General features: G+C 35.5%; 1 protein-coding gene across 1 annotated transcript; it reads right to left on the bottom strand.

Moving 5' to 3' along the window:
- Positions 1-1263: 1263 nt before the first annotated feature.
- Positions 1264-19676, bottom strand: LOC121152738 (arylacetamide deacetylase-like 2). The gene is made up of 5 exons (XM_040974921.1): positions 19539-19676; positions 17979-18201; positions 12647-12716; positions 10646-10817; positions 1264-1866 (listed from the first exon to the last, which is right to left on the bottom strand). The coding sequence occupies exons 1-5, from the start codon at positions 19674-19676 to the stop codon at positions 1264-1266; spliced, it is 1206 nt and encodes a 401-aa protein (XP_040830855.1).
- Between the last annotated feature and the right edge of the window lie 4261 nt (positions 19677-23937).

The raw sequence follows: 23937 nt of genomic DNA, 5'->3' as shown, positions 1-23937 counted from the left end.
TGAATATACTATGATAATAATCATTTGTTTTCCTGTGAGAGACAGGAGCATGATGCAGAGGTATTCTTATTCCAAGATTACGGGGGAAATGGTAGGAGGTGGAAGAATGAGGAGGAAGGGGAGAGAGGGAGGAATGGACAATAATAACTCAGCAACAACAATAATACTAATAATGTTAAGAAAGAACAATTACAAACACAATTGTGTAAAGAAATTGTAGCAGCTACCAGAATTTGCAGGAGATAACCAGCTCTCTTGAGGACCCAGTGCAATGGCTCCATTTTCACTTTGCATATGTCAGCCAGTCATGTCCCAGCTAATTCGCTTCCCCTCCAGCTCTTTGCTTGGTGGTCTGGGAGGAGCAGAGGATGGCTCAAAGCTTTGAGACCCTGCACCCCTATGGATGACCTGGAAGAAGCTCCTGGCTCATGGCTTCAGATCTGCTCAGCTCCGGTTATTGTGACCACTTGCAGAGTAAACCAGTGCGCAGATATTATTCTCTGTCTCTCTTTTTTCTGTAAATCTGAGCTGCCTTTCCAATAAAAAGTAAATTAATCTTAAACAACAACAACAAAGAGCTCTCACTGGATCCTCCAAAAGGTTGGCTCCTTCCAGTGTCTTAATGTTGATCCAGTTGCAGAAAATGTGTGACAAGAAGTTTCAGTTATAAAAACCACCAACTTTGATAATTTGTTTTAGCAGTCATGAGAAACAAATATAAAAAAAAACTTAAGAATCTCATGGAAAATGCAATTAAAAGTAGGATGCAAAAAAATTTGCAAACTATGTACAACTTTATCACAATACCCATTTTCTGGGTGCATTTGAAGACCCCCTTGGATTTATGAATTTCCAAATTTTTCTATCAAGATAAACTTATGTTTATTTCATTTTGCATTAATTTGAGATATCACAGGACCCATATCTTTCTTATGGTCCACATATATTTAGCAGTAGTTTTTTCCTCATTAATATCGTTTTCCCATCCATTACTATTATACTTTCTGTGTCTGTCTTGAAACCATCTTCCCTAGTTTTGTAATAACTATTCTTAATCATTGCATGTAGAACAAATATGAGTATAATAAACTATAAGTAAGTGTAACATAAACAAATTACACAGAAACCATTTAATGGCTATTTCAAAGATATACAAATATTGATTCAAATGTACGTTTGGACACTACAAATTACATTGTTCTTTGCAATGAGGCTAGAGAATCACAAATTACAACTCCCTGAGACATATATATTCATATATCTTTATAAGTTTTTATCCAACCAACTGATATACTTGTCTCTTATCTTCAGACCTAGATGTAAATAAAACGGTGATGTCATATATGATAAAGCACCATGGATTCCATTCTCAATATGGTCGTGAGCAACTTGTACCCCAACATTACGAAGTCTTGAAACATACATTAGCCCATCATCTCTTAAGAGATCATGTTGACAGGTAAGAAGATAGGTTCGTGGCAACTTCTGTAACTGGGAATCTCTGGCCAGCAGAGGTGATGCTCTGCTATCCATAAGCGCTGGCAGTGAAAAGCCAGCCTGTCCAAGAATAGGTTCTCTGTAAATGTGGTCCTTTCTATACTGCTCAGGAAGAAGAGTGCTCCAGTTAACGAACTTGAACAGATGCTTGGATTCCAGTGGCATGTACTGATTTCTTCTCATTGCCTGGGGAAGTGCTTCATCTTTGGTAAAATACAAACTGACGAGCTTGATGGCCATTTCCCGTGTCAGAATTACACCATGCTCATTTTCTCGGTGAGAAGGCAAATAGGAATCAATTGCTTGTAAGGCGGGGTAAAGTAAAGCTTGTATCTTGATTTTATGTTTTATTCCAGGATCATTCTGCACCTAAAATGTATATAATACACATATAATATACCTTGTGTGCATATGTATACACAATATTCATATCACATACAATATGCCATATATATGCCATATATTCTATCATATTCTATCATATATATGTATACATATATATATATATATATATCAAGGCAAAGGCTTCTACCATATGAGGAGAACAATTTTAATTGCTTATGTAGCAAACCTGAAGTAAATCAATCTACATAAATTGGTGTCATAAGCTATAATTATTTCCACAGTATTTATAATATCTCTCACTGACAAGAAAAACTTTTAAGCAATTTTCAACACTAGAGTTTTTTGGAAGAGTTTGTGAGAAAGAAAGAAAATAAGAATGACGAGAAGGAAAGGCAGATACAGAGAGACAAAAGTGAAAAGAAGAGAGAGAAATACAGTGGAAATAATTCGATACTTGATATATTCCTGAGGAAATTGATGCTATGGTAATACTGGTTTTGTAAATTTTTTTTTTCACGGAAACTAATCTTAATATGTACAATTATTAATTAGTATTATTTTTATGTTTAGTCCTAAAAATAGCAACATTTAATCTTTTGTCAATCTAAAACTAGTTTAGTTCTTGAAATATTTTAAAAATTATAACAATTTTAAAATAGCATTTTGATCATTAGGCAAATCCTCCAACAGTATATTATAAATTCAAGAAACATGAAAATGCAAAATATGGACAAAATGGGGGGAAATGCCCATAATCAAGTGACTTATATTATAGGAGAATGGTGAAGCATCTGGAAAACAAAAATAGAAAACTGAAAAAAAAAAAGATTTTTGGCTGCAGAAGGGACACCTGTGTGCTCTTTGAGAAGGAGCCCCTGGACATTCGTAGAGATGCAGGGCACGTGAAAGCCATACCTCTGGCCTTGTAGACTGCAAGAGAAAACTTTGAATTAATCTTACAGGAGCAAAAGATGCAAATGCAGCAATGTCATCCAGGCAAAGGAAAATATGTACTGCTGCTTCAAGTGGAAAGTTCGGGAAAGAAGAATTTGTCTCTAACCCGCACCAGCACCTTAACTGCTAGATTCAACATGCACTCCATCTTAGACTTTTCAACATGACCCCAAATTTTTTTATGGACTTGTCCCAAGTACTGCTGCAAATACATAGACAAGAGGACAATCTGCTGCTTAGCATCGATAAATGAATCTCTTGGTGACAATAATATCAATGGTCAATATTCCACATTACAATACCAGTTTTCAGTACCCAAATCTAGCTCCCAACTAACTTCTTGTTAAATATAAAGTGTTGGAGGGAGTTGTCACAAAATTATAAAAGTGAAAATCCCAGAGTATTATGTGGTACAGCAGCATTTTCACTTACATCAGTTTCTTTATCTTGACTTGAGAGGGATGCTGAGAGACATTTGTTCAAAGTCAAAGAAGAGATGTTCGATGACTTTGTTTCCTACATGGAGAGGCCTGGACTGTTTCCAAGCAAATTCAAGGCAATATCTGTTGTATGTATCTATGCTTTCTATAAAACCCACTCTATGGCAACCAAGGTGTTGGTAAATCCTCTTATGTTGTCCAGATGTGACCACCACAAGAGCATAAGACCTACTTGACATTAATTGGTACCCCATGCCAAAAACTATACTGATGTTCCTATACTAAGCCTATTAACCTCCACCACCTTTTTCAATACAGGCACAGGTTGACAAGGAATGGGCTACTACCATCCAGCCCCCTGGATTGGATGTACTATTCAGATTCTTTCATACCCACATCAAGCAATTCATTAACTGTGGATAATATTTATTCACCAAACTAGTATAACAAGTATCTGTTATTTTCAATTCAGAACACCCAGCTTTACAACAGTTGTGACTGCTAACCCACTAATTATCTTATCCATCAATTGTGCTGACACCACCCCACACCCAATTCCATCAATAAACACTTTATTAGTGAGTATCTGGATAAATGATGAGCTGCCAAGAAAAAATCTGAGTGGGGGAATGCCTTTGGCTTCTTCCTGGGACACATATCCCAATCTTAACACAGAAAGCTCAAGAGCACAGGGGGCTAAACCCCTCTAGATGATCAGCCAGTTCTCTTTCTCATGGATTCCTCCTGTTCTTTCCTATTCCTTACTTGCTCCTCAAAACTCCCACCTCCTATTCTAGGGGGCTGCGTGTGGGACAGTGACACAGAATATAGCAATCAAATGTTACTTTCAAATCAAAGTGAAACGCCCAATCAATAAGGAAAGGATAGCCTAAAAGTTCAGTGATCACCGATTTGTAACATTGTGAATTTGAGCAAGTTATTTAACAACATAAAAATATCTCAATTTTGTGATCTCTAAAATTGATAAAAAGTGAATAAATGCAGCATATGGTTTTGTGTTGATTAGGGAGCACTTAAAGTACAATTATGGGCATATACTAAAAACTAATAAACACTAACTACTTATTGCCAAAAAGACATGTACAAGAAGCCCAATGCTTTCAGAAACGTCTATAAATAGTATGGCAAGAACAACGTAGGAAATATTCCTTCAGTTTCAGTTTTGTTTGTAAATGCAGGTATGGTATCTGCACAACCAGCTTAACAACGCATCTGTGTATAAGACTGTGCCATGGAATTCATGCACCTGCATTTGCAGACTTGTCTTCTTTTCTTGGATCGGAAACAAGCTGTGACTATGTAAACAGGTTAGGTATGCGATGGAACCATCCATACCCTTCTTGGTCAAATAGATAAACAAAATACACATGCTTCCAAAAATGAGTAATCATTTACTACTGGTTCCATGGGAGTGCAAGAACAATGTCTATATGTGTTATCTAAATGTGCTCCACAGACACACATTAGGAATAATTTGTGGGATTGTGTTATTATATAAACATCCATGTTGAAGAAAGTTGCTATTCAGAAAAAAAAAAATCAGAAATGGAGCTAACAGGCTCAGATTCTTTGATGAGTGAAGGAGGAGAAAACGAGGAATGTATTTGTGGTGTCAGGATTTGAAAACTTCAGAGATACACACACCTCAGACTTCAAGCACTTACAGCCTAGTTGAAGACAGGCATATACAACAAATAATAGGTTAAACGCTATGCAGTAGTAATGAATAAACTGTTAGGAGCAATATCAAGGTGACAGAGGATGATTTGTTTTAAGAAGATGCTGGATAACAGAGAGCACCCCTGGAGAAATCAACGTGGGTGTCTCAGGACAGTGTTCTCGGGAAGTTGCAGATTTTAGAGTCTTCAACAAACAAATCAGAACTAAAGGTAAGAAATAGCAGAGAATGGCATACATGACAAACTACTCAATGTGGCTTTACAGAGTCCACAAAAATATGGACCAGCAGTGAAATTTTTTCTGACACCAAAGCTTTCAAGCAATAAGCCTGTTACAAATTGTTAACCAATCATAGAACTATGAAACATTAAATTATGAAATGAAGCTATATATTCATTACAAAGCAACTCAAACCTGGTGCAATGAAAAGAAAAAAAAGGCTTTGATCCAAGTGTGATCTTGGTAAAAGTTCTGCAAGTTGAGAGGCATGATCATACAAATAGGAAAAGATGAAGGAAATGACTTTCCTTTTACCAAGTTCTGATATATACCAAGAGCTATTTTTCTTTTTGGTACCTTTGTTAATACTTAGGACAAATCTATTGGAAAGCTATAAGGTATGTCTTCCCATCTTCATAGTTATTTATGGGAACCTAATTATTATAATTAAGCTTCCTTCATTAACAAAGACAACCAAATGTATCAGATGTGCCAGGAGAAATTGTAGGTGTGTCAAGATGATGCCTGATTATTATTGAGTAATGGATAGTTTTCAAAATCTATACTAACAAAACCAGTTTCAGACAAGATTTAAGATCAGGCTGCTCTGCAAATTCAGATAGCATTTAGGAAAATAATCTTAAAGCAGGGAACTCTTCAATTTAACCTTTCTACCACACCACCTTACTCCAATACGATCTTTCAAATCAAAAGACATGAAAAATTAAATCAGGTTGAAAGAGACCTCAGAAATTAGTCAACAGTTTTCAAATTTGTTTTTTGGCAATGATTTTTTTTTTAATTCCTTGGAAATGTTACGTAGAACTCTAAAGCAAAAGAGCATTAAGGTGGAACTGGTTGGGTTAAGGTGTGCTATCCTGATGCCTGGATCCCACTTGTCAATGTAATGTGAGTTCCACTTTCACTTGTAATCCATACTCTTGCTAATGTGTGAACTGGAAGGTTGCGGGTCATGGATCATATTTTTGGGTCCTTATCATCTCTGTGGGCCATTAATATTGAGTTCTCAGCTGCTGCTCCTGTTGCAGCTGCAGAAATTTGTAGAGCAAACCAACAGAGAGAAATTTTCTGGCAATTTGTAACTATCTTTCAGATAAAATAAAGACAATTGGAAAAGCAAATGTTACTGGGGAAACTGTATATACATTTACAAATATCAATTTTAAAAGTTTAAAAACATAAATGTTAAGACTTCACATTTGGGACCCAGCACAATAGCATAAGGGTTAAAGTCCTTGCCTTAACTGAGCTGGGATCCCAAATGGTCGCTGGTTCTAATCCTAGCAGCTTCCCATCTAGCTCCCTGCTTGTGGCCTGGGAAAGCAGTCGAGGACAGCCCAAAGCCTTGGGACCCTGCACCAGCATGGGAGACCCGGAAGAGCTCCTGGCTTTGGACTGGCTCATCTCCAGCCGTTGTGGTCACTTGGGGAGTGAACCATCAGACAGCAGATCTTCCTCTCTGTCTCTCCTCCTCTCTGTATATCTGCTTTTCCAATAAAAATAAAATAAATATTTAAAAAACAAAACAAAAAACCTTCATATTTGCAGCTGCAAAATACTGAAAGAAAACATAGGGACGTTTTCCTGACATTGGTTTAGGCAATATTTTTGTTTTCTTATGTAACTCCAAGAAAACAGGCAACAAAACAGAAAAATACAAGATGTCACCAAAATAAGTAGTTCTATGTAATAAAAGAGAAAATCAATAGAGTCATCAGCCTTAAGAAAAGGAAAAATATTTACCAATCATCCATCTGATAAGGGATTGATATTCAAAATATATAAAGAATTTCACTCAATGGTGGGAAGTGAGATAATACGACTAAACAGTATTTTTCAAAAGAAGAATGTTCAACATGAATGTGAGAAAATGTTCAATGTCAGTGACCATTAGATAAATGCTAGTTAAAAAATCATAGTGAGAAATCATGTATGTCCTTTAGAGTGTTTTTTTTTTATTTTATTTTAGCAGAAACACCTCAGAGACCAAGTGTTGTCAATGACATAAAGAGAAGTGACACTTTATATGTCACTGGTGGGAATGCTCATTAGTGCAGCAATAATGGAAATCCTAAGCAGGCTCCTGAAGAAATAAATATATAAGTAACGTAAGACCCATAGACTTCATTTCTGGGAATATGTCCATTTCTGTGTGTATCATCCAAAGATAATAAAATGAGTAATATCAAGAGATATTTGCACTTGCATATTCATTATAACACAACAGCCACGATTCTTAAAAAAATGTAAATGTCTCTTCATGAAAGAAAATCTGATATGCCTAAGGATATGCATGTGTAGTCCTGCAGAGAAAGAAGTATTATTCAGCCTTCAGAAATAGCTGTTGTCATTTGTGACAAAATGGATAAAGTTGGAGGATTTACATCATAAAGACTATAATGAAAGAACACATGCATAGACAGATGAATTTGGCATACTAACACTGACACAGAGAATATAAAAAAGTATCAAACATAGGGTGGGAGAAGGGAAATGGAGATATGCTGGCCAGAATGCACAAAGTTCAATTTATGCAGGATGAGTAAGATTTGAAAATCTAATATACACCAGGGAGACTGCAGTGAATAGCATTGTGTTGTCTACTTGAAATTTATGATTAAAGAGTAGAACTTAAGTGTTTCCGCCAAATAAGACAAAAATGGTGGTGATGCGAGGTGACAGATATGTTAGTAAGCTTATCTGCAGTTACCAATTCATGTTCACGTATATCAAAACTCCGCATTGTACAACTTCAATAGACACAGTTTCACTTGTCAGTTATATCACAATAAAATTGTCAAGAAAAAAAATACAGTAGTTGAGATGCTTCTAAAGTAGTGACGGTGCAATGTTACTTCTGTGAAAATCTGATGAAGAGCTAAAATGATGACATCAATTTGCGATCCATCAAAACCAAAATCCGTAAAATGTTGTGGCAAATTAAAACTAGCAATATATCAAAAATGCAATCCACTATGAGTAGGTGGGGCTTTTGACTAAAATGGAAAAATAATTTAGCATTTGAAAGGAAATGAACATTAAAAAATAGAAAACTTGCTTGAATATCTCGTTAACAGCATTAGACAAATTTAATGCCAATTTATGGAGAGACTATTACAAAATTAGGGATAGAAATGATAAAACCTGACATAAATATGAAAATCTGGTAATTTGTAATACTCATGAAATAATAAAATAATTTTCCACCCTGATCAAAGTAAATCCATCCTATTCAGTACTGTACTGGATGCTCTAGTCAGTGATTTAATAAATTAAGAATATATTGAAAGTGCCAAAATTAAAATTGCCTTAAGTTACTGAATTGGAAGACAATATAGACATTACTCAGATTTCTTAAAATAAGACTACCATAAAGCCAAGCCATCCCACTCCTGGGCATTTATCCAAACGAAATGAAATCAGCATATAGAAGAATTATCTGTACTCCCAAGTTTGTTACAGCTCGATTCATAAATTTTAAATGTGAAATCAACCCTGATGTCCATGAAATGATAATCAGATGAAGAATATGTGTGTACACACACACACACACACACACACATAACACACACTATGGAATTTTACTCATCCAAAAACACAACAATCTTATGAAACTGTGGACTCCTTACTGCCGGAGGCCAGCTCCGGCTGACTTGAGAGCTTGCAAAGGATGCATGGATCAGAGAGACGATATGAAGAAGAGATAAGATGTGGACCACTATGGCATGATGCTCATAATGGACAACTCAGAAAAGTTGCCTTGTTTATTTATACACAAATCATCACAAGCTTTTGCACAATATTCAATTGTTTCAATTTTACTTCATGGTTAAGAGAATACAAAAACAATCTTAAAAAAATATTATTTTACTTCAAAGAAAACATTTTCAACAAGCCATTACTCGTTGAAACCTGCAGTCACCTGGCTGAAGCCAGGAACTCCACAGTTCACAGCGCATGTGGTTACATAGTGACAAGTGGTTTACTCATACTCAAAATCAATTTTTACTAAAAACAAACTAATTAGTATTACTTAAAATATTAAGAGTACAGAATTAAAAGATCATAAATGAAAGGATTTTATAAAAGTATATAACATGGATTCTTTGCTAAATCTTATAATCAAATCAAACATAAATTACTATCCCCTTCACTTAGTGCTGATTCAATTATTTTTTGTTCTTTTGTTAAAAGGACCAAGGCAACTCAGCCAATCTACAAACACAAGGCCTTTGCAAGAAACTTCCTTTTATCTTTATAAACTGTTTTCTTTCCCTAAATATGAGTGCCAATGTAAGATTGAGATTTTAAGCCATTTTGAGGGGGTTCATATCTATTTCCTTATAAAAGATGCCCCATATACTTTTGCTTTCTGTGGTAAGAAACTAAAATGTGTCATATCATGTGTTGTAACAGTTCAAGGTGCATGGTAAACAAACTCTTTGTACCTCCATGATTGCCATCTGTTCCAAGATATTATCAAGCCATTTCTTAAGGAAAACATTACTTATATTAGGGCAAACTTTAGAACAAAGGTGGGCACATAAGAGGATGTTTGGAGACATTGTGGGCTCAGTTGTGCTATTGTATACTTATAGCTTATGTCACTAAAGACGTTTTCATCATAGCATGATTGAGCAATTTGAGGTGTCATATCAGTTACAGGAATCACTTCACATGAGCAGAAAACCAATACCCTCAGGAGAATCCTATGAAATATCAAGAGAGATGACTGAGTGTCCATACAATGGGGTGAGGCAGCAATGAGGTGACCAGAGACATTCTACCGGGCCCTGCCTCATAGCCCAGAAATTCCTCGTAGCCCTGCTAACCAAGGAGCAGAGCTCATCACACACCCATGCCATGCGACCCAACTGCATGGCTCCCCACATCTTAGTTTTTACTTGATGAATAATATAGTTAGTGGTGAATTTAGCCTGTAGTTATGCGTTTGTAAAAAAAAAAGAAGAGAATGAGAGAAAGAAAAAAGGAAGGAAGGAAGGGAGGAAGGAAGGCAGAATGGAAGAAAGAAAGAAAGAAAGAAAGAAAGAAAGAAAGAAAGAAAGAGAAAGAAAGAAAGAAAGAAAGAAAGAAAGAAAGAAAGAAAGAAAGAAAGAAAGAAAGAAAGAAAGAAAGATGGATCGATCAAACGAAAGATTGAAGAAGAGACAAGTGAGGGAGGTGTGGTTCTTCTTAGAATTGTACCAGTGAAACACATAAAATCCATTGTCTTTATATTAGTAAAAAATAAAAATAAGTACAGTTGAAGTCAGCATAGTATTGACATAGGAATAAACATATAAATCAATGGTAAAGGAGAATACAGAAATAGATTTTATTTAAATTCCTTTGCAAGGTAGTGGGAAAGGATGTTCTTTCACAATTGGGTATGCAATATTAAATATTTGTGTGGAATCAAAAAATAAGCTTCAGCTCTACTTCCCACCCAAAAGAGAAAAACAATTTACCTGTTGGGCCACTGCTGCCACCAACGCGCCTCCAGAACTATCTCCTGAAACACAGATTCGAGTAGAATCCACTCTGTATTTTGTAAGAATTTTAGGCTGAAGGAAAAACTTGACTACAGTTAGGACGTCTTCAAACTGAGCGGGAAAGTGGTGCTGAGGAGCTAGTCGATAGCTTCAACAAAGAACAAGAAGACGTTAGCATTGCATCTGTTCAGACAGTGCTCAACCACCAAATGAACGCAATCAAGCAGCTCCTACTGCATCTTCTAAAAACAATGCATTTTCTACGATTATCACTTGGTTATCATCTTAAACAGAGAATGAAGTGTTTTTCAATCTTGTACCTGAAGACCAGGAAAGATGCTGTATAAGAGAATTCATGGGAGTGGTATGATGTTCCCTAACACTGTAAGCAAATGATTTTGGTCATGTGCATTTTGGATCACAAGCGTTCTACAACATACATCAAGTTCTCAGCGTATAAGGTGATCTGAACATTTTAGAAAATCATTGCTGAAAAGAAAAAAACACTATGAGTCTTCTTTGGAGGCGGTAGATCAGAGAGCATTTTTAGCTGAATGTACTATCTTCAAGGTCATTTAGAGAAAGAGTCTATAGACTAGCAAGACATTCATTATGAATTATGTCTAGCAGTGAGTTCAAAATAAACATCTGAAAAGCAAATAACATTTAAATATTCTGAGGAGCTTATCTGTTTCCAGTAAATGCATTTGTAAGGCAAATTATACCATTATCTTAATAGCTATATAAGGATAGTTGCCCAATTTACTTGTGTAAGTAAAACCCAAGTTCCACTGTAGTGGCCTGTTCTCAGAACTAAAGCATTCATTTTTCTCAGACCTCTAAAATGTAAATATTTCTGCTTGTACTAAGTATTGATGGTAGGATTCCTAGAATTTTATAATAAACTGTGTCTAGGAAGTTCTTTTAAAAGCCTGGTAATACAGGTTTAATGTATTCCTGAAATATGTTAGAGTCCACTACCTAAAATGTGATGTATTTGGGCATTTTAGGATAAAAATGGAAAAAATTGCAAGAACTCAGTGGACAAGATTAGCTGGAAAAAAATATACATTACTGTTTGGAAATGGATTTAAAGTAATGTGTAGATTACCCAAAAAGTTACAAAAGTTAAAATAAGAATATCCTAACACTATAAATTGGTGATATTGAACAAGCAAAAAGTTTTAGGTACCTCTATGATATTGTGACTATGAGAGCAAATACTCTGTTTAAATAATTAATTCTTGAGGTGGTTTTTTTTTTCAATTTCTAAACATACATAACTTTAAAATTAGATAAGCAAACAATAAAACATATGCACCAAACTTAAAATCATATAAATAAATAATACAACTTATAAACTAAATCTGGTGTTATTGTAAAAGAAATGTGTAACATGTTGTTGTTATTACGTACTAGGGAACATGCAGATGTAACAAAATTATTCCAGAGAATGATAAATCATCACATATCTCAGAGATCAAAGATACACTAATTTGGATTAAAAAAAAAAAAACACAGGTTTAAGTTTTTTTTTTTTCTGGCCAAATGCCAAGTATAAACTCACTTTCCCTAAGCAAGGCTGGAAATTCTTGGTTAGTCCCAATTTTTATCATCTACATCATTTCATATAAGAATTATTGTGAAATTAAGCATTTGCTTACTGGTCAAAATATAACATAGCATATCAAATGTATAATTGTAGATTTACTTTGTTGTGTCCAGTTGTGACAAAACTAGAGACTTATAACTCTCTAATTTCACATCTTTAGAGCAATAGCTAATTCAAAGAAACTCCTCTTGGTGTGCAACGAAGGCATTCTCACAAACACGGGAGTATATACTCATTGTCACGGTGTTAATGTGTAAAATACATGAATTTTTTAAAAAAATCACATTTGAAGCATATATGATTGAACTCAACATCAAAACCATGAAGGCGAAAGTCATAACTGCCAAAGAAAGGCGTTCTCTTACTCCACCCCTACCACGACAGCATCTAATTTCTTCGCCGTCCATCTATTCAGAAAGTCAAAAGCCGTCTGCCCTGAAATGAAAAAATAAAAGTGAAAGTAACCTGATGTTAAAAAAAAAAAAAAGTTGGAGGGAGGGGGCAAGAGAACCACTTGTAATCATAAACGGAGAAGCACAGCGTAGGAATCTCTATTTCCCACTATCGTGGTAGGAGATCGGTACAGGGGTGGGGAGGGGAGCTGCACAGGCAGGGGGATCTGAATCAACATCACATGCTTTGTGTGGTCCAATCTTGTTACTCTCTCTAGAGGAGAAAGACGACATTACCCATTAGTATTTGGGGGAGAAAAGCTATTATTCATCCATCTGAATGTTTCGTTGTTTTCAGCTTTCTCTCCACATCAACTCTTCCTGATGCATCTGTGGTCTTTTGCGTGCGGCATTGCTCTGCCACTTTAGGCAGCAAGTGCAATGGGGAGGGGGTCTGCAATTGGTCACTAGGTAGATTCTCACGACTAATTACCCTCTGTGACTGAAGTTGGCTTACCAACCATACCTACATATGCTTCTTCAAAGCACTCATTGGAGTTAATGAAAACATTTTTACTTTCTTTAATCTGAATTTAGTTCAATCTGGAATTGAGAAACAGAAAACTAAGAGGTAATTTTTTACTTTTTGTAGTTTGTGCCCATGAGTTTTGGCATGCTTGGTACACCAGCATTTACTCCACCCCCAATACTCATCACACACACATACCACATTCCCCTAAATATCCATCAATCTGATTTGCCAGTATCCAAGCCAAAACCTTAGCAAATTAAGTGCTATATGATACCACTCTCACTTTTATACAAGAGCTTAGAAACTCAGGGAATTCTAAAAGTGTGATTATTCTCCACTTTCTAAGGCTTCTCTTGCATACTACCACAGTTTCAAATTGAAAACTTCAAATTTAAAATTTGGTCTATAACAACCCGGAAAAGAAAAAAGTAAGCCATTAATCTTTTAGAAACATTATTTCTATTAAATGTTGGGCTGATAAATTGAAAGAAAAGCAATACAGAGATAAAGAGTAAAATGTAAGCTGTAAGAACACCACCCTTCACATAGACTTTTAAGAAAATTTTATTCATTTCAAAGGCAAAGAGAGAGAGAGATTTTTCCATCCACTGGTTCACTCTCCCAAACCAGACCAAGAGCTCCATCTTGGTCTCCAGTGCAGGTGACAGGGTCTCAAGCACTTCAGCCATCCCTTGCAACTTCTCAGGTACACTAGAGAGAATCGAGCTGGAAGCGTGGAGTAGATGTTACCTAACACTGTTAGGTAAAGTAAGTGTCCCTTGTGATTGTTCAGGTAACTGCGCCATAATGCCAATCGCCTGATCATCATTTCTAATACAACGATAAAATTTGAAATCTTTGTCTTGATTTTTATCTCTCTACAATTTTTGATTTGCTTACAGCTAAAATCAAATCAAGAAACTTTATTTGTTATTATCTCAAAATGTTCCACATCACACAGTATTTAAGGATATAATCTCTATTGTCATATTTTCTCCTACTCCATTCCCATTTATTGATTGTTTGGCACTTGTAAGAGCAAATTAGAAGCAAGAAAATATTAAGGAAAAGGTTGACAAATAATAACCAAGAAACTATATTAAAACAAAACAAAACTATCAAACCCCAAATTTCCTAGATTTCTTAATTTTCTAAGCAACTTTTTTTCCCAAAAGAGTACTCATAGAAAGTTTTTTTATAAAGATTGGGTTACTCTGAAGTATTTATCTTTGCTATGCAATTATAGTTTTGCTGCTTCATAATACTTCCACATCTTTCTACTTGAAGTACATTTTTAATTTTAGTAAGTCTGATAGCTTTATATTTTGAAAATTCAAAACTACCACCAACAATAACACAAAAAGGTCAAGTTTGGGCAAGCATACTTCGGAGAAGGCAGAATAAGAAAACTTAAATTAAAAAAAAAAAGAAGAAAGGAAGAGAGATTGGAATCTGCAAACCATAGAAATATAGACAGAGATTTATGTACACCAAAAAAGAAAACAAGAAAAAATAAATCAAACAAGACTTTATCTGAAAGTAACAGAGCAGTAACTTCCTAGAGTCAACATAGCAAAGATATTCTAAATGAAGTATAGCTAAAGGGAGAAATAGCAATGCATGAAGTATTCAGGGAACTACAAGTAACAATATCATTGCAATAAAATGAAATGAAATACTGGCAGATAGCATGGAAGTTAATAAAAGCAGTGTTTAACATTTCCATGCTAAAGGGTTGAGATCTAGTTAATGAAGTTATAGGAGTCTGACAAATTCGAAGAAGCAAATCTTATGACTAGTTTGCATGTTGGAAAGATCTAGGCCATTAAATGTAGAAGACAGAATAGAGTTGAACCAGAAGCAGATGAGAACACAGAAGGAGGTGTGTATGAAAGATGAAGCACTAAATTGTGTTGATGAGAGCAAGATGTTCAGAATAAATGGGATATAATATAATAATTGAGTATGGGAGCTAAGAAGCAATAATAACAATATAAAAACTAGTAAACAATTCTTCACTTACTAAGAGCATTCAAATTATTTCGATTTTGGTTTTGATGGATGAGGGTTTTCATTTCCTAAAGTTATTTGGACATAAAGTAAACTGCGTTTGGTCATATTGAGTTTGTAGTTTGTAGTCTGTCATCCATCCAGACATAAATATTTAATTGATTGTTTATGTTGGATCCCAAACTCAGGGACAATATTACACAAGACAGAATAAGATGCCAGAAGCACAAGACAATAGAGAATAAGGGCTTTGAAAATCAAAACAAGGGGAGGAAGGCAATTTGGGGTCAGAAGGAGAGCTAAGATATTCATTAAGAGTAAATATGGAAAACATGTCATTATATGAGTTTGTTTTCTTTTTAAGTGGAGATCCAGGAAAAAAACAGGGAGGACTACTGAGCCAAAAACAGCAAACATTGGGTAGAATACTGTGGTATTCCGCCCAACAGCCTCAGCAGCTAGAAACTAACTTGACATACAAATTCTCTGGCTCCAACTTGGATTTCCAGAATCAGCAATTCTGTAAGTGGGACTCAGTGATCTGAAGATACAATGCAGTATGCATCTCTACTTCCAAACCAAAGATGGACTCCAGTGAAACTGTTAAATATATCTTGACAGTTGGATGCTGGAATCTCTGCCATGTCCCTACCTGCAGTGTCAGGATACAATTAAATAGCAGAATGACGGACTTAGGAATATTTGTGAATGACTATCCTACTGTAACATTGGGGAGGATGTTACGCTATCTAGACTCTATGGAACTGAATCATAAAACAATTAAAATAAATAAATAAATACATAAAAAGACCCTGCTAGCTGATTCTAAGTCTAAAATTTCTGAGTCATTATCTTAAGGCTTTCCATCTTACTGACTGTACAAGATGATTTATCTCCACTTGCTTGCCAGTTATGTGCTGTCAGTTTCTCAGGTTCTTCCAGAATCTTCAAGAAGGAAAACAGTGCTAGTAAGTGTTGTCTGAAGGCTATACAGAACCCATGCTTCTCTACAGTATGATATTCACATCTCGTCATGAACCCGAGAGTCTTTGTCTCTCCTGCATCATATTACATACTCCCAGAATTGCTTTTTCCAACTATGTGTCTTTGTGTCATTCTATCACATCTATGAGAATTATCATAAAATTAAGAGCTTGCTGTAAAAGTGAGTTTTGAGATTCTCACAATATAATATTCGAAAGTGTCTCATAACAAAGGGCTGAGTTTCTCCATCATCATTAGATTAAAAACCATCTAGTTTTATATTTTGCTTTTCTTTTTTTGCTTTAAGGAATCTAGAAAGAATAAAGCATATATAATAGAAGCCTTGTTTCATCCCAGTCTCCTATCTTTCCCTCGTAACCATTCTTGTATTAGTCACTACCTGCCATATCCCATTGACTTTAAGTAGCTAATAAAATAGATTTCCAAAAGTAACCTAGTTCTATTTTCAGAACTGCACTAACCAAACCAAGCAAGGAACAGAAATTCACTCCATAACTGATATATGTTTCCTTCCATGCTAATTGTCAGAACTGGGTAGGAGAAAACCAAAAGGCCGAAATTCCAGCCTAACCACTTTAGCATTTTTGATTAAGTGTAGCTTTCTAAATTACATATGAATTTATAAGATTATACTGTTTTGAACCAAATGAGATACAGGAGAAAAAAGAGTGAATATTCAAATTCATTTTTATTTGTTCAAGTTTCTTTAAGTCCATTTCTTTGCTTAATTTTATATTTTACTTAAACAGAACAGTGGCCTGGATGTTAGTAGCACTCTATAATGCAGTTTTCTAAGATTTTTATAGGGATAAATGCATTTAAGATTTTGTTATGATTCTGCTGTATATGTCTTCTAAAATTATCATCAGAAGAAAGTAGACACTATACACTTTATGGGAGGGGTTTATGGTGTAGGATTCTATGTTATTTTTTCCTTTTAGAGTAGACAAGCCACTGAATTCTAAATAACCACCATTAATTTTATTGCTATTAGGAAATGCAAGTTTTATTTTATAAAAACTAGTGACATATGTTTCTGATTTTCTCTTTCAAAATGTCTGAATCATTTCAGTGTCTCTATTTCTGGATACTTTATTTCTTAATTATTATTCCATTTTGATAATCTTTACATAGTTGATTATGATCCTAAGGAAAAATTACTAGCAACTGATTTATTCATGTACTGTTTTATTATATGAATATGTTTATTCAAAATGAAAGCAGAAATTAAAATGCTGACAAACACAGAATTGTAGTAAAAAATTTTCATGATATCTTCAAACATATTTATGTTCATGTTTAGTTTTCATCAGGTATCTCATATTTATGGCCATACTTATGGGTCCATAACTGCATGTATGTATAAGCATGTATATTTACCAAAAACAGTTTCTATATTAGCAGTGGTGTTAGGCAAATCCTTTGCCTATGGCGCCTGCATCCATTATGGGTATCAGTTTGTGTCCCAGCTGCTCCACTTCCAATCAAGCTACATGCTAATGACCTGGGAAAGCAGTGGAGGACGGTCTAAGCCTTTGGATCCTGTCCCTAGGTGAGAGATCCAGAAGAAGCTACAGACCCAGGATTGGGAGCAGCCCAGTTCTAGCCACAGAAGTCATTTGGGGAATGAATCAATGAATGCAAAAGTTCTGTCTCTCTCCCATATTTCTTTCAAATGAAAATAAAGTCTTGTAAAGAAATGTTTCTATATCAAAAGCATACAACTAATTATAATTTTTCATTATATGAGAAACTTACTGAAACTTCCGAAGCAGAAAGCCCCACCGTGGACATAGATGACAGCTCGTCTTGCAGTTTCTGACTTTCTCTTTGGAAGGTACAGACGGACTGGGATGTCAAGAAACTCAGTGTCCGTCACTGTGACATACTCATCTGACTGTGGCTGGGTATAATCCAGACGGAAGATCATGGAAATAAACTCCTCGTATTTCATAATACCTATGTTTTCAAAACATATGGCCTGCAAAAGCAAGCAAAATAAACGAAACTAAGCGTAGGGATCTGTAAATAACGTCATCAAGGGAAAGGAAAATTGTTTTCCTGAAAGAGTCAAAAGCTCTTAAGTTTACTAAGGTAATCTTTAAATACTCTGTTTTTTTTTTTCTAACATCTTTTTTGAAGTAAAAGTGCATAATTCTATTATAGATGAACCACGGTGAGCATAAATTTTAGAACTAGATGTATTTATAATGTTATCAGTATCAGCCCCACTGAGTTTTAAACATGCATCAACTGTCAAGGAACATAGCATAGCAGTTTCTCTGTGGAGCCTACATTTGCTTACTAACACATTCTTTCAGTAAGTCAAGGAGTATAAGCATTAGTGAAAGAGGCTGTTATGGAGAAAGTGTCCTAGAAGTGGTTAGAGTGAAAACTAAAAGGACTTGGTGAAGCTCCACCCCTTCCTGAGAAGCCTTTGATGTAGACCAGGCAGAGGTCAGCCACAGCTTCTTACAGTTCCAGGGAAGTACTGCCTACCGTGCAGCACGGTGAGAGAACATGTCTCACACCGGGAATTCTCTTCCCTGAATGGCTTCATTGCCTTCTTCTTGTAGCTTCTTGTTACTAACGCCAAAAAATCTTTTCAGCAATAAACTGCTTTTGCACAAAGAGTACAAGCTTTTAGATAAAACAGTCCAGAGTTGCTATTCGCTACCTTCATGTATTTTTAAATTAATAGAACAAATTACAGAGCAGTGGTCAGCGGGTGGAAGCAGATATTATACAGGTATAGATAGATAGAAAGAAATAGAAATCTGTATGCATTCTGACAATTCAATAATGTAAGCTTCTAACTACAGAGAAATTATTTTTGCATGAAATCATAAATCACTCTGCATATTCAAAATTTTTACAAATCCTAAGACTTAGCAATGTACACTGAAAGATGGATGACAGACGTATACAAATAGTGAAAGTTTTAAGTTAGTATTAAACAGTTGTAGGCATTAGTGACTTTTTTGTATAATATGTGATAATTATTTTCATTGTCACTGAAAAATCAAGTGAAAGTCAACCTTCAAGTAAGCCTTTCTTTACGATTTTCCCTTCAGTCATATTATCATTAAATGCCAATTAAATTTATGGAGACTTTGTACTTGGGCATAAACTCACGGAAAAAAAGAATTCTTTCTCTCTTTTATATATACACATTTAGAACATTCCATTTATTATGTTATTTAATTTAGTCACAAATAAGCAAACAATTCTTCTAAAGCAACAATAGTGTTAAGCTCATAAGCATTGAATATTAGTCAATCAAGTACTATAAACTCCAAATGAAAAAAAAAAACTTACCATAAATGTACATGTTTTAGCAATTGTATCCAAGGCCATTACCTTCCAGCTTTCTTCAATGTTGGCTGGTAGAGGTGTATAAAAATGAGAGATGAACATAACACAAAATATTCCCAAACAGAGAGCTTTGAACCCCATAATACTTCTTTTTTGTAGCCTTTGCTTTTTTACAGCACTAATATTAAAATTTTCCCATAAATTCTGAGAAAGAAGCAACAAAGCAAACGCAGGCCACAAGTCTTGTCAAATGACATAATCATCTTAAGTACTTGAAGATAATGTTCAATTCAACATTGCAACATCAGTATTAACCAGTTTTGCAAATATATAGACTCTATAAGAGATACTCAACAGGTCATGCAGGTATTATCACATGCAATGAAAACCTCTTAATTGTTACTTCATGTTGAAATACCAGCATCAGTACAAAATAATTTTATTCTTAAATCTGATGTCAAAGACTAAATGAAAACCATGGAGTAAAATTTTTGGATCAGCTGGTTGCAATACAGTATAAGAAGAGTTTTAAGATTTGTAAATTCTGATATAGGGAACAGGTTAATATATTCATAGATAAAATTCTTTGAACAATCCTTCCCTTCCTGCCTTTCTCTGTCTATTTTTTTCTTTTTCTGTTCTTTCTTGTTAGTACCTGTTTAATTTACATTATAGTCAAAAGCTTAATGATTCACTAAGGAATTCAGCAAGTAAAAATTTAAAAGACCATAATTTCCCCGGAAATAAAAGAAGAGCTGTAAATAATAATTAAATGAAAATATCCCCATTTCAGTCATATACAGTAAATTTTAAAACAATCATGGCTCACTAGAACTATAATACAATACGATTATTAAACATTTCCCCAATAAATATATAAACAAAGTTTGATGCTATCGGTCAACAGCCAGTGTTGTTAGCAAACCATGCTTGTGATGAACCTGGATCTGGAATAAGCAGCTCATCAATCATCACGGTAGAACTTTACAATAAATTAATGTACAAATATCTCCAAACAACACAATTTTTCAGATGATTACATACTGTTATTGTCTTTATATCCAACATGTATATTGGAACTTAACTGGCATAAAGGAAGACTGCACAACTGGAAACCTCTGCGTGTCCGTAAGGGTGTGTCTAGGAGAGACTGGCACTTTAGTTTGCACACTGAGTAAATCAGACTGCTCTCATAATGCGGATGAGCACCACTAGGCCACATGGGATCTCGCTGGGACAGAGTACATGGGAAGGAGGAATTTAAACTCTGAGTTAAGACATCATGATAACTGTAACAAATATTAACTTTGCCTGTATTAATCAGATTTTCATTGTGCAATGAAAGGCTCTTGTCAGCTTGACAAAAATTTTTTTAAAAAATCATTTAACTCACAGTTTTAGAAATTCAATCCAGGATGTCAGTCTCATTAGTTTGTTTTCTAGTAAGAGTGACAGAAAACGATATTCAGCAAGTATCTATTGGATGGAAGAAGTGATTCCATCTTAAACTAGGGATTGAAAAACTAAGTGGGGTCAAGCTCAATTCAGACAACCCTCTTGAAAAAACACCTTCCAAAGGCATTCCCTCAATAACTTAAGGCCCTCCAAATATGCCTCAACTAAGAGTTCTGATCCACCTCTCATTAGCACCATCCTAGAGAGCCTTTAACACATGGATGGGCCTTTGGGGACGTTCAAAACCCAAACTAGAGCACAGCCTCAGCACCTATTTTTTGCCCCACCCCTGGTTAGTCACTACTCATCCACATAAATTGATGGAGTCTCCACCCAGTTATTATTTTTGTGGTCTAGATATGTAAGTTCCCTTACCCTAAATCCCATGAGCGTGTTATGTCTGTTTCACATCTGGTGAAGCTTATCATGTAACTCCCAAGTTCCCATGCATATCCTCATTTGCCACTGGAAGTAAGAAATCCTACCTCATAACAGGAAATCCATCTAGGTAAAATCTCACACACCCAAGTCTCTAAGTCTCCCTGGTTTCTACCACTTTGTCCTTCGCCTCATTCACAAGTTGAGAGTTCATATTCTTGATAGTTCCCCCTGTACCAAGGATTCTGTGAGTTATGTTGTCGTTTTCCTTCCATTTCCAAGTAAGTAAACTTAATTTCTTGACTTTCCAGTATAACCATTCCACAGTATGTTCCAGCTGACATTGAGAAAACATACAATAGTTACAACAGACTTCCTCATTCTGCCATGGAGTTTTGGAATTCCTTGACACTAGGCCCTGGGGCATTAAGGTTGTATCCATCAGCTTTATATTACCTTAACTAAAATCTCTGAGAGGAGCTTTTTAGGAAGAAAAGAGTATTTTGGCTGACATTTTGGAGGTTCAGAATCCAAGAACTGGTGACTCCACTGGTTTAGACAAAAGAGAGACAACCACACGTCTCTACAGGGAGCAGAGACAGAGAAACCATGCACTTTTTACATCCTCCAAATCATCTCTGTTTATCACACTATCATGATTTGATCATGGACTCCACCCAAAAACCAAAGCCATTTCTACAACTTCCCAAAAACCCACCCTTAGACTCCATAACTGGATCAAGTGTCTACTCCAGTGCATTAACGTAGATTAATGCATTGCCCGTTTATATATTTGCATGATTGTGAGAAAGCAATATCCCATTCAAATCACAAGGACTTCCACCCCAGTCCGCCTCTCCTGAGACCTCAAGTTTCCCCTCTTGGACTGAATCACGTCACCTATGTTATGGGCCCTCCACTTTGTAAACAGAAATCTGCAAAACTCCTCAACTTAGAATCACATCTTTCTAGTATTGCTTTTGTTGTCTGTTCATTGGCAGTTTTACCAAGCAATCATCAACTACACTGATGTCTTAAAGTGTTTCCCCACATTTTCTTCTAGCAAATTCATAGTCTTGGGTATTAACTTTATGTCTCTCATCCATCTTGCATTTATTATCGTACATAGTCAGAGCTAGGGACCTAATTTACTTATTCTACGTATATACATCCACTTTTTCCAGCACCACTTATTGAAGAAATTATCCTTCCCTCAGTGTTCAGTCTCAGCACTTCAGTCTGAGAATTTGACTTTATTTACCTGGTGAAAAATTATTTGGCTATATGTACTTTGTGAAAATAAACAGCCTTGTCTGAATCCATACCTGAGAGAACATGCTGCTACCTTTGCCTTATGGAGTATGATATTGGTGTTTATTTTTTTAAAGATTTATTTGTTTGTTTTTTATTGGAAAGGCAGATATACAGAGAGGAGGAGAGAAAGAGAGGAAGATCTTTCATCTGATGGTTCACTCCCCAAGTGACCACAACAGCTGGAGATGAGCCAGTCCAAAGCCAGGAGCTCTTTTGGGTCTCCCACGTGGATGCAGGGTCCCAAGGCTTTGGGCCATCATTGACTGCTTTCCCTGGCCACAAGCAGGGAGCTGGATGGGAAGCAGGGCTGCCCAGATTAGAACTGGCAACCATATGGGATCCCAGCACATGCAAGGCAAGGACTTTAATCACTACGCTGTCGTGCTGGGCCTGACATTGGCTTTTAAATTTTGAGGTACGTTCCCACTAAATCTAATTTGTGGAGAGTTTTTAAAATCATAAACAGATACTGAAGAATATCAAATACTTTCACGTCTATCCTTACCACGTGATTTTTGTTCATTCTAAGTTATGACTTTTATTGATTTTTGTGGCCTTTTGGTGGTAACACTGTTGATGGAAGTTGTCTCTTCTCAGTAAATAAGAAAATTTAAAAACTTTTAAAATGCCAGAAAATTGAGTATTACAGTAAAAATAGAATTATTCACTGTGACCAGGTGGGATTGAGTCCAAGTTTACAGAAATAGTTCAACGCATGCAAATCAGCAACTGTCATACATCACATAGAAAGCAAGGACAAAAATCATATAATTATTTCAATATACTAAGGAAAAACATTCAATAAAAATCATCCCTTTATCATAAGAGCTCTCCATGAATTTATATAAAAGGAACATACTTCAATATAACTAATGCTATATATGACTAACTAATGGTCAACATCATCCTGAATGAGAAAACAGCTAGCGCATTTCTTGGAGGACCTAGAACAAGAGATAGATGCCATGCTTAGCACTCATAACCAGCACTAGAGGTCTTGACCAGATCAATTAATATAGTGGAGGACATTAAAGTAATACGAATTCATTGCTAAAAAATTCAGATTTTGCATTTGTAGATAATGTGATAGCTATGGTGGTCCCATAATCCCATGAAAGATGTATTTGTCACTTCCATGTAGCATGCTGTTATACAGTCCTTTTCTTCAAACAAGAGATTTTTTGATTTCCCAGGCACAAAGTTGCAATTCTGCTCAATCGATGTCCATACTATCGGCAAAAGCCTATGAGCTAGC

Source organism: Ochotona curzoniae, unplaced genomic scaffold, assembly GCF_017591425.1.
Source record: "Ochotona curzoniae isolate NIBS_2020 unplaced genomic scaffold, NIBS_Ocur_1.0 contig_2599, whole genome shotgun sequence".
NCBI classification, from domain to species: Eukaryota; Metazoa; Chordata; class Mammalia; order Lagomorpha; family Ochotonidae; genus Ochotona; species Ochotona curzoniae.
This window is presented reverse-complemented; position numbering and strand designations above follow the sequence as displayed.

Coding starts and splice junctions, on each gene's coding strand:
- LOC121152738 (XM_040974921.1), bottom strand. CDS start 19,676: ATGGGGTTCAAAGCTCTCTGTTTGGGAATATTTTGTGTTATGTTCATC. Junction 18,202..19,538: donor CTAAAACATGTACATTTATG/GTAAGTTTTTTT, acceptor TTGCTTTTGCAG/GCCATATGTTTTGAAAACAT. Junction 1,867..10,645: donor TGGCAGCAGTGGCCCAACAG/GTAAATTGTTTT, acceptor TATACATTTTAG/GTGCAGAATGATCCTGGAAT.